At 49.3% G+C, this 12,010-nt stretch overlaps 1 protein-coding gene across 18 annotated transcripts in view; it reads left to right on the top strand.

Moving 5' to 3' along the window:
• STYXL1 (serine/threonine/tyrosine interacting like 1) overlaps positions 1–12,010 on the top strand; it is a gene marked incomplete at its 3' end in the record, with an annotated part of 55,945 nt that overhangs the window by 757 nt on the left and 43,178 nt on the right. For 3 of the 18 annotated variants that reach the window (XM_081053493.1, XM_081053489.1, XM_081053485.1), the window contains exon 2: positions 11,704–11,810. In XM_081053493.1, coding sequence (XP_080909619.1) covers positions 11,708–11,810 — 103 coding nt within the window. In that variant the 5' untranslated portion in view covers positions 11,704–11,707. Of the gene's footprint in view, positions 1–19; positions 841–1,089; positions 1,937–11,703; positions 11,811–12,010 lie in introns of those variants that run through there. The other 15 variants (XM_081053490.1, XM_081053486.1, XM_081053495.1 and 12 more) reach the window with 14 other exon arrangements.

Here is a 12,010-nt window from a genome sequence, read left to right as displayed (position 1 = left end):
ATCGCGGCCACTTCCGGGCGGTCGCGCGGGGAGGCGGAGGGACGCTCCGAGCGCTGTGGGCGCGCGTTGTGGGACTGGGTCCTAACGCGCGTCGGATTCCGTGCGGTCGGTCGGTCGGGGAGACGCGGTCGGAGTGGGAGGGAGCGTCCGCACCCGAGAGGTGGACGAGGACGGACTTTAGGCTGGAAGAGCCTTAGAGGAGTCACTTTCCAGGTGGGGCCCCAGACAGAGGCTGTGACAGGGAGACCCGCCGGGGCCGCGCCGCCTCCCGGCCGAGGGTGCGGTCCGAGCCCCCGACCTCCGCCAAACCCACTCCTCCGCCTCTGGAAGGCGCCAGGGGCTCCGAGCTCTGGAAAGCCCTGGAAAAGGGGAGGAGGGAGGCGGCGGCGGGAGGTTGAGCGCCCCGGGGCGGGCGGGAGGACGGGCTTCTCCAACCCGCCCCTGCCGCGCAGCCGGCCGCTCGCACGTGCGGCCCGTCACGCGTGGCCGTCCCTCGAGGTGCGCAGGACCTTCCGTGCCGGGTGAGAAACGCTTGGGAGCCACCACCACCGGGAGTGGCTGGCGCCGAGCCCCGATAGCTGTAGGCACAGTGCTGCGAGCTTTACGGGACGGCAGCCCGGGGTTAGCGGAGGAGGGAGCAGGTGCAGGCGACCGGCGCGGGCCGCGGCCCCGTCCCCTCGGGTCTGCCCGGCGCCGCTGTGCGCGCGGCCGCTCGGATTCTGCTCCAGGGCGAAGGCGCTGTGGCCGGGGCCCCGGCGCTGTGCTCCGCGTTTACCCGGAACAAGGGACGACACGGCTCTCGCGCACAAGAAGTTGAGCATGTAAATGTATGAATTAAATGTAAGCCTCACCCCGCCACCCACGGTTTTCTGGGCACACAGAGAGTCCTTGCCCCCAAAAGTTCAGAGTCAAGTGGGGCGGACAGACGTGCTGCAGGTGAACGTCTAGAGAGTGGAAAGCACACACCCTGTGGCGGGGGAAGGTCTATGGCTGAGTTTGCTTGGAAACAGTGGTCAGGGGGTAAAGAACAGCTTGAGGGCCAAAGCCCAGGGAGTCCCTGGTGACTGGCCTAACTCTTTCCTCCCTCCCTTTCACTTGACTATGGAACTACCGCTAAGACGCGCCAACCCAGTGTTGGAGCTGGGTATTCAACTGTGAACAAGATCCACGCAGTTTTTTTTTGCCTTCAAGATGCTCGGAGTCTGGTGGGAGAGCGGCAAATGGCAAGCAGCCTGGTGAGGATAGCACTAGGAGAGTGACGAGGTGCCGTGGGAACACCGCGGAGGTGCATCTACCCCAGATTTGGGATGTCGGTGGGGGCCGTGGGAGAGAGGCCCTGGAGGATGAACCGTCTAGGCTGAGCCCCGCAGCAGGAGTGGGAGTCATTCAGTGGGACCAGTCAACTCCGAAGGAGACGGGGACATCCTGGCCTGGGCTTCGGAGTTCTCAAAGGAAGGGGGCTAGGAGCTGGGCTTTTAACAGCGCAAAGTGTTGGGATGAGAAAGAAGGACGAAAAGAGACCAAAGAAAAACCTGGAGGTAGGAAAGCCTAGGCCTGTATTCAGGGGACAGTGAGCCGATGCAGTAGTACCTCGGTGTTCGAACATCTCCATTGATGAACATTTCAGTTTACCAACGCCATAAACCCGGAAATAAATGCTTCGGTTTTTTGAATACGACTCGGAAGTCGAACATGTCACACAGCTTCCACTGAGTGCAAGATTTTGAGGCCTAGCTGTCAGCTGTTTTTCACATTTCAGAACTTGAACGGTCTTCCAGAACAGATTACTTACGTTCGAAAACTGAGGTACCACTGTAGTTTCTGATGGAATGGGGCCGTGAGGACGCTCAGTGCTCTGTATCTTACCACTGACTGTTCTCTGGTTAATGATTTACCCTCTGTCTCACCACTAGAAGTTGGAGCATCTTGGGGTCAGGTGTGTCTTTCATCTCTGTGTCTATTGTCCAGCACTGGCCAGGCTGAGAGTGGGTCTTTGAATTAGGGGAATTGAATGGTTTTAGATAAGGCTGGGAAAAGCAGGTTGGGAAAACCGATTTTGCAAGACTTCTGAACATTAGCTGAGAAATATGTATGTTATTCCTTAGGAAGCAAGTGTATATCAAAGGCTTATATGTCACCACCAGAATGGTGTTTGAAGATTAGACTGACCTGGGCATGCTAAGGAATCCAAGGGAAAAATGTAGAGAGCAGGGAGATTGCTTAGGCAGTTATGAGATGACGAAGATCTGAGTGATGATGGTGGTCATAGAAATGGAGAGGGTGGGGCCAGAGGGAGCGATCTCAAGGGAAGGAAGGATTAAGAGTTTATGACCATCCGAACTGAAGAAATGAATGAAAGTGATGTGGACAATCAGTCTGAGAGAGAGAAGTACAGAAACGGAATTCGGGGTTTATGTGAAAGGAGAGCTGGGTGGAGAAAAAAACAAAGAGCTCCATTTTAGATGGGCTGAATTGGAAGTGATGGTGAGTTGTCTACATATGAGGTACAACAATTAAGTTCGCGAACTTGTTGCAATGATGTTGCTCACCCTTTTTGATATCACAGATTATTCATTATGAATTTGTAGCAACTGGACAAACAGTTAACCAAGTTTACTATTTGGAAGTGCTGAAAAGGCTGCGTGAAAAAGATGAAAATGACCTGAACTTTTCTGCAACAATTCATGGCTCTTGCATCACGACAGTGCACCAGCTCACAGGGCACTGTCTGTGAGGGAGCTTTTAGCCAGGAAACAAATAACTGTATTGGAACACCCTCCCTACTCACCTGATCTGGCCCCCAATGACTTCTTTCTTTACCCGAAGATAAAGGAAATATTGAGAGGAAATTTTCAATATTTAATGACAAGGAAATTTCAATGTCAATAACATTCAGGACATCAAGGGTAATACAATGACAGCTCTGATGGCCATTCCAGAAAAAGAGTTCTAAAATTGCTTTGAAGGGTGGACTAGGTGCTGGCGTCAGTGCATAGCTTCCCAAGGGGAGCACTTTGAAGGTGACCCTAGTGATATTCAGCAATGAGGTATGTAGCACTTGTTCTAGGATGAGTTCATGAACTTAATTGTCCAACTTCGTAGAAATATGAGTGGACAGATGGGGAGTTATTCCCTAGAAGAAATGAGGGATTGAAACTCAGGAGAGAAGCTAGGGCTAAAGTCATCCCTACAGAGGGGAGATTCGGGGCCCTGAGAGAGAAGGTAGAATCACAGATTCTCAGGCTCACTGCCACATCTGGGGCTTGATTCCCTCCCCATCCCTGCCAGGCTGGCCCTGTCAGGATCTCCACAACAAACTCACTGCTTCCCAGGCCATCCCTAACAACCTGACAGCAAAGCCGTCCTCACATTCAGCTCCTATCTGCTACCCTTTGAATCCCAAGGTTATAACAGTCTTTTTTTTTTTTTTGTCTGACTTTTTTTTTTTTTTAAATTAGTTTCAGGTGCACAAGACCTGAAGGTGATACTTAGATGTTCATCATTTATATAGTAAATGTTCATCATTTATATCCCTCACACTGTGAACCCCCCTCCCCCATCCCCCCTTCCACTATCCCTCCCACATTGCACCGAGCCATCACATTATATATATAAAATTATAGTTGGCATTCATTATTGTTCAGCTTCAGGTGTACAGTACATTGATCAAGCATCTACATCTTCCCTGAGGTGGTCTCCCAAATGGGACACGTGTCCATCAGATATCCTACAAAATCTTTATAACATTATTGATTACGTTCCCCAAATTATTTTTCAAAAATCCTGAGGCCATTTTGTGGTTACCGACTGTTTTCTAATCCCCTCACCTTTCCCCTTATCCCCCCCCGCCCATCTAATAACCCTCAGTTTTTCCTCTTTGTCCCCAAAACTGTTTCTGATTAGTTCATTCACTTATTCTTTTCTTTAGATTCCACATATAAGTGAGATCATATGGTACTCATCTTTCTCTTTCTGACTTATTTTGCTTAACATAATGTTCTCTAGATCCATCCATGTTGTTGCAAAAGGTAAGATTTCTGTTTTCTTTATGGCTGTGTAATACTCCATTGTATAAATGTACCATAGTTTCTTAATCCAGTCATCTACCGATGGGTAACAGTCTTAATAGCTGCTGTACCAAGCATTGGCTCTGTGCCACGTACTGTGCTGTTTTGTAACTTACACTGAACATGCTGGGCGGCATTCAGGAAGCCTAATGCAGTCATAAAACAGCTTTATGTCTTCATCCCCGCTCTTGAAATCTTTGCTTGCCCTTGGATTATATCTAGTCACCAGGACAGACTTATGCAATAGCCTACATGTCCAGTTCACATTAATAGTCAAAGCTCTGAACTTAATTCAAAGTGAAAGCAACTCCCCTTCTCTAGCTTTCACTAGGCTCCCACTTTTGGAGAAGAGAGTGGTTGGCTTTCCATTTCTTCATCTTCCTTCTTCACACCTCCCCCACCCCCCACCCCACAGACAGGCTTCAGACCCATCAGTGTTGGTGGAGGAGGGTTGTCAGAGTAGACGTGGGGCAGGAAAGGTCCCCTTTGTCATCTGACATTAGTAGTCTCTGAGCTTGATGAGAGTTTAGCTGACTTCTTTCCTCCATGCAGTGCTTTTGTGGGTCTCTCTTACCTGCGGTTCCCTTGCTCTACCTAGGTGGTTACGCTTAAGTCTTGCTGCTTTCAGTTGCTCCTATAGCCCCTGGTTTCTGGAATCCACCACTACCTATGGTTGGTACCTTGTCCCTCCAGGTGGCCCTGTTGGGCCAAGTCCCTTTGAGATGGCTTCTAGATGGCCCTCTGTCCTTCCTGGCTCACATCTGGTCTATAGGAAACACTTATGCATCTTTTGCCTCAAGAAGCTCTGGGGGTGCAGGCAGTTCAAATGCAACTGCGTCTCCTTGCTTAGTTAACAGCTGTCCAGCCTCAGACTTTTCCAGGCAAAGGCCTAGAACCAGTTAATGTGCCCTCACAGGCTTCAGAGGGCACAAGGCAAGCTATTCTAGGGGTTTTCTTTCTGGTTTCATGAATTGTTTCAAGAAAGCTGAGATTTGTGAATGTTTGCAAAAAGAGAGAAGGATGTTAATGATGGGAGCTTTGAGATGCTGAAAGGGGGCTCCGGGAAGAGGGGGAGGAGGAAGGATTGGGTGGGGGAGGATGAAGTCAGAGGAAGCTTATCCCTCTGACTCTGGGAGAAAGCTAGAAGGGCAGCCAGGTTACAGCGAACAGGGAAGGGCCGTCCACACCCAGTGGCCTTAACCTTCCCAAGTAGGGATTTAAAAATGAGGGAAGTAGCTTCATGGGGACCCAACGGTGGCTGAGGAGGTTTGGGTAGGAGCTGTAGGCCTTGGGGAAATGCTGGGCAAATGAGGAAAAAAGGGGTCAGCGGGCAGCTGTGGGGCCACGCTGAAGTTCTGTAGTGAACACTTTCCGGGTGCCCCAGTCCACCTGGTTTCCCATTCCCAGACCCCACACGAAGGTCATTGGCACACAGGTGGGGCTACGCACACAAACTCAATCCACACCCCTGTGTATTCACATCCTTGAACACTTAAACACATGGATCTACAGGGGATTTATTTGAATTATTTATGGCCGTATAGTTCACATGCAATAAAGTATACAGGTCGTAAGTGTTCAGTTGGTTGGTTTTGACAATTTACACCCTTGTAACCTCCATCGTAAACAAGCTATGGAACATTTTTATTCCAGAAAGTTTCCTTATGCTCCTTTTCATCAGTCCCCCAAGACAGCTACTTTCTGGTAGACGAATCTATCACCACAGATTCATTTTGCCTGGTCTTCATTGTATATTTTTATAAACAGTATACAAATACATTGACACTGTCCTGGCCCCACCCCCACAGGTATACAAGACACACACATGCACATATCCTGAACGTTTTGAACTATCAGAGTTTTGCTACTAGGTACACATATTATATGCCAACCTACCTTCTCCCTAAAATTGTACCTCAAGTGAAATATTTAAAATCTTTCCTTTCAGGTCCTTGGAGCTAAAACAAAGAATTAGAAAGGTAGTAATCATTTCACCTTGCACGGGGTATTGGAAAATAGAACATATATTTTAAAACAGAACCATATTTACATAAATAGCTTGAACTTTTAGTTGTGGCCCATACCTGCTGGAAGTGAAAAGGCTGTGGCTCTCCAAGATACGCTCCAGCAGCTCAAGTAGGAATGGTGGACTGGCCAGAGCAGAGGCAGCAGCAGGAATCTGCTGGCAAAGGGCCCCCAAAAGCTGAGGCGCCGCTGGTGGCAGATGAGTTGGGAGCAGAGCCTTCATTCTCCAGGCCAGCCAGGGGTCAGGGAAGGGAGAACAAAGCTGAGTCCAGAGCCTGGTCAGGGCCGAGGGCCCATGTCAGAGGAGCGGAAGGTGCGGTTAAGCCCCGTCGTGGAGCAGAGAAGCGAGTGCTGGAGGCAGGGTTGGAGGAGATGAGACCAGCCAGGGCCACAGCCTCAGGAGACTGTTGCCCGTTTACCAGCCCCTCCCTCCGACAGCTGACTTGCTGCCTGGGTAGGCCTGCCAAGCTCACACGACTACTAGGTACCTCAGGGTGTGCGGTGGGCCTAGGTTTGGAAACATGGAAGTAAAGGCAAGATGGAAGGCAAGGGGTCGGGATGTGAGCATCTAGGTCTAGGCCTCAGGCCCGTACCTGCTGCTTCTACAATAGAGATACTGGTCATCACTAACAGGGGACCTGGTGCCCCTCTGAACTGGGAGATTCCAGGACCAGGCAGATCTAGGGTACTGTGGCTGGGACTGACCTCGAGCTTTGTCAAGGTTCAGGCCACACAGGAGGTGGCCTGACCCTCAGGCAGCAGCCCCTGCCCCCATCGCTTATAAACTTGGCCAGATCCTGCTCTGGTCTTTGGCCTGAGGCTCTTTGAATGGTGCTTTCTGTCTATTGGACTTGTAGCCATCACAGCCTCCTAGATGAAGTGGAAAAGAGAGAGAGGATGGGAGTAAAGGAATTTCTGTTCCCTAAGCTCCTGCTCTATGCCAGGCCCGTGCTGGGCAATGTATATCGGATATCTCAGTGTCACATTCCTACAGCCTTGCCAGTGTGTATTCCTGTCTCAATATGCAGGTGAGGGCATTGATACCTGTCACTGTATTTAATCCTTGGTCATACTGGCACAGCCTTAGTTTCCCACAGAGAACCAGGGCTAATGGGGGTGGCTGTGGACGCCGACTCATATCTGTGTAGTCCTCTGGTCCCTTCTTGGCCTGAACCAAGAGCCCAAGGTGACATCCATGGTTTGGCTTCTCCAGGAGAATTAAACGATGTCTCTTCTCCAGAAGCAAATGCCTGTCAACTGTATCCACCCAGACTGACTGGGGATGAGCATTAGACCAAGCTCGCAGGGTCCCAGACCTGCTGTGAGCAGCCTGCGGTCAGGCCCAGCCTCTGACAGTGACACCGTCTGTCAGAATGGAAGGCCCAGGTGTGGTCAGGCACAGAAGAAGGGCTGTGTCCAGCCGGTTTCCCCCTTAGTCTCAGGCTGTGGCAGCCCCTTCCCAATTGGCTGCTTTCCTCAAATGTAGACATGTGCGCTCCTTGGCGCTGAGCTCGCCAGACCAACTGCGGGACCGTTCTGGGCTGACTGGGAGAGAGAGCCACACACAAGTCCTCTGGCTGAAAGTTCAGGTCATCACAGGGAGAGTTTGTAACATCCTACTGGTGGGTGTCTAGTGTATAGGGACACGGCCGGTGCTGGTCCCCTGCTCTCCTGACAGATGAGTGGGTGGCTTTGCTTGCCACTCAGAAAGCTGTGAGGATTTTCCAGATGGGCCGATTAATCAGAAATTTGGTCTCTCTCACACCATCAAACCAGATCCGCAGAAGGGGCTCGCTCTGACCTCCCTTCCCACCTGCCTCGCCATCAACCCTGCAGGAACTATGCACTAAGCACCCTGAAAGTCTCTCAAGAAGAGCTATGCTGTGCTGAGAGTCCGAAGGGCAATGTCTTAAACTTGCCATTTTGACTTCACTGTTTCAAACAGGTCACCAAAGACCAAGACCTTGTAGAAATAATACAAATGAAACTCACAGTGGCAGAAACCACACTCAGTAAAATCTGATACAATAAAAATCTGATTGAGGAATCAAATCTTTATTGTAAAATTCACACGGAAAAAAGACTTGATCTTGGGAAAAATAATCTTGGCTAAACAAAATTGAAAATGAAAAAACTTGGAATTGGTTAACTGTGAAATATAGAAAATCAATTGGCTTAATGGAATTCATTAAGGAAAATACTTTGGGCAAAAACTCATCCATAGTTTCATGGTTTTATGTATAAGTTCAATATCAAAATTTTCTTAGGGCCCCAGTGGTGGAGCCAAGGACATCTGAAACCCAACAGAGTTCGGAGTGCTGAAAGGAATGTGAACGCTCAGTCCTCCACCGAAAAGGCTGGTGGTGGCCCTGATCTCAGCTCACGGGGCTGCGTCATCTCCCAGAACCATGCCGTGAGCTACAGGGACTGCTCTCATCCTTCCTGCACTTTACCAGCACGTGAGGGGAGGTTCTTATCTGACCTTTAGCAAAGGAGAGAAGTCTGAGGATGTGATCCCTGGAGCTGGGTTTTAACCTGTGTGCCCAGAGACAATCTTTCAGCTAGTGAACGAAGAGATGGAGATTGTCATGGGGGAACGTAGGTGGGAGCTTGAGGATGGGCTCTGAGCGATAGACCAGCTTTTAGGTTGGCTTAACGAAATTGTGGGACTAGACCCAAAGCCCATCCTCTCTCCCCTGCATTCACCACCTCCAAAATGGGCTTTCAGAGGCAGAGGGCCTGACTGCGGGAGGTCCTTAGGACGGATCTACATGTGGCATCTATGTATGGCATCAGGTCAAGATGGCCCCATTGGTGAAGGCAGGCATGGTGACTGTTCATTCAACACAGGCTTATTGGGCACTACTCTACCCCAGATCCTGGGCACTGGGTGAGGATACAGCAGTGAACACGAAGGGCAAGGTCCCTGCCCTTATAAACCAGACATCCCAGTGGGAGGAGCCTGACCATAAAGCCAGGAGACAAAGGAGCATGACAAATGTCAGGTAATGGCAAGGGAGGTGAAGACAAAGAAACTCATCGTTTGAAGACGGTCACCCTGACGACCATGTGAAGATTAAACTGCAGGGCGGAAGCAAGAAGCACCAAGTCCAGCCTGAAGTATTACATCCGCAGGACAGATGATAGTGTTAGGTTGGGGCAAAAGTAATTGTGGTTAGAAAATGACAAAAACTGCAGTTACCTTTGCACCAACCTAATACCTTGGTTTCGGATGTTAGCCCTGGAGATGGAGAGAAGTGGGTGGATTTGGAATATGTGTAGGTATTAGCGCTAATAGATTGGAAGTGAGGGGCCAAGGGAAATGGGTTAGGGAGGTGGCCTTGTGTAACTAGATGGTAATGGTGCTGTTTCCTGGGACCGAGAAGACAAAAGATAAGCAGGTATTGGAAGCGTGTGCATGTGTGAATTACACGTTGTATATTGGCCATGTCATATCTGAGATGCCCAACAGGCATCCGAGTGGAGTGTGGAGCTTAGTGGAGAGGTCAAGGAGGAGCTACAGTTTGGGACTCTGGTGTACAAGGGGCTAGATGCATTCACCTACTCTAGATCTTAGGGTGGCCGTTCTCAACAAGCGGTGACTCTGCCCCCTTCTTCCAGGGGACACTTGGCAACATCTGGAAACATTTTTGATGTAACTGAGTGGGGGCAGGGTTGCTATTGGCAACTACTGGGTGAAGGTCACGGATGCTGCTAAACATTCTCTGATGTGGACACTCGTCAGCCCACGCAACGGAGAATGAATTGTCTGGCTCCCGTGGCCCGTGCTGCTGAGGTTGAGAAGCCCTGCCCTGGGGTGAGAGAGTACATAGAGAAGTAAGATGGCTATGCCCAAAGGCATTCTTGTGTGAACAGAGAGAGCCTTCTGCAAAGAAGACAGCAGAGCAGTCCAAGAGGTAGGAGGAAAGCTTGGAGAGAGAGACAGAAATCCTGGAAGTGGAGAGTGCTGGGGAGGAGGAATTCTCAACTGGGTTAAATGCAGCTAAGAAACTCCATTGTTTGAGCACAGAGAGAAGTGACTAATGGATTAGGCAAGATGGATATTGTTGATGACACGATAAGAGCAGTTTCTGGGGTGTGATAGGGTTAGAAGCTCCAGGGAGGAAGTTGTACCAGTAGCCAACACATACTGAGTGTTTATCTCCTCCCTGCTCAGAATGCCTTACGTGTAATTTCATTAATCCACATACAACAGGTAGGTACTATTATGCTCATTTACAGAAGTGGCAATACTAATATTACCCCCATTTTACAGAGGTGGAAACTGAGGCACAGAGAGACTAATTACTCCCCATAGAGCAGCCCATAGTAAGTGGCTTAGCTGGGATTCGGACCTAGAGATTTTGGAGGTGAGGAAGTGGATGCAGTGAGTCAACACCACCCCCTTTTTTTTTGAGAAGTCTTGCTGTAAAAGAGAACAGAGACAGGTACAGAGAACATTTGCATGCCAATCGGAATGATCCATGTGGAGGCTGAAATTGATGGAGGGGAGGCTGAGAACTGAAGTCCTTGAGGAAGTGGGCAGGATCCACGGCCATTGTCAAGGGGTTGGCCTTTCCTGGGAGGATTGTACTGGTCACTCTGAAGTGGACTCTGTTTTGAGCGAGATTACCTGGACTCAACCTCTCTCCTACCTGCCGCCTGCTGGGCTCCAGAGGCCTGCCGGGTAGCTCCCAGTAGCCTCCACCCCTGCTAAAAGGAGGCCTCCCTGCAGTAAGCTGCTGCACAGGCCCTGCCCTTCCCCCTCAGTGTCCTTCGGGCAGCAGAGACAATTGTGCTCAGGAACCAGCATCTCAAGTATCCTGCAGTCAGGAGCCAGAGCCCAGGCTGGCCAGGTGGTTCTGTCAGTACACATCGAGGGTTCCCCACCCAACACTGACCTTCATGATCCTTACAGGCCTCCCCAGGGTCTTTACTCGTCACTCTCTCCCTGCTCTTGCCACATCAGGCTCCTCTGAAGGCTCAGGTACTGATGTTCTTGCCTTCTTCACGCTCTCTCCCTCCTCCACCTGGCTATGACTTGCCTAGCCCCCTACCTCAGCTTGGCAGCCACATCTCAGACAGCCCTTCTCTGATCCCCCCATCGAGGTGAGACCCCGCCCACACGCCCGTAAGCTGTTCCTCTACACAGGACACTGACTGTTTTATGGTGCTTTTCCTCTTGTAATGTATTTTTTTGTCCGATGTCTACATTCCACGCTAGACTGTAACCTTCATGAAGGTACGTCTAGCTTACCACCCTATTTCCAGTGCCCGGCATGTAGCAGGTGCTCAGTATTATATGCTAAAAGAACAAAGGAATTGGTGACTATTTTACAGCCTACTTCGTATTTATACGGCTCAGACATGTTGTGTTCAATATTTTCTTCTCCTTTACACACATTCCACTACAAAATTTTGAAGCTTTCCTGATCACTTCCATGATTACTTTCATCTTTGTTTGAAAGTGTGTTAAGAGTTTAAATCAGTATCTTACTTTGTGACCATTCATTTAAAATAGAAAGAGGAGTCACCCCGATAAATTAAAAGAAAAAGAAAGAAAAAAAAAATAGAAAGAGGTACTAAGCTTTATATTATTGCTTTTTCCCAGTAGGATGCCTCATTTGGTTTTATGTGAACCAATAGAGCTTTACAACATCTTGAATCAGGCCACAAAACTATCCAGATTGACTGAACCCAACTATCTCTGTTTATTGGGTAAGTACTTTAAAATAATATTTGGTGGATAGCATCCTTCAAACATTTATTTTTGATGACTCAACAAACTTTTGGGGATGGGGGAATAAATGACTTTAGAAATCTATTAGACTCATTAGGCGTAGCTTAAAATGTGCTTCAGTCACATGACTTGGAAATCATTCCAGATAAAATCTAGAAATTACTGCAAGACTCGTGTG

This window comes from Rhinolophus hipposideros, assembly GCF_964194185.1.
Source record: "Rhinolophus hipposideros genome assembly, chromosome: 7".
Lineage (NCBI taxonomy): Eukaryota > Metazoa > Chordata > Mammalia > Chiroptera > Rhinolophidae > Rhinolophus > Rhinolophus hipposideros.
The sequence above is the reverse complement of the archived record's forward strand: the minus strand, read 5'-3'. Positions and strand labels throughout refer to the sequence as shown.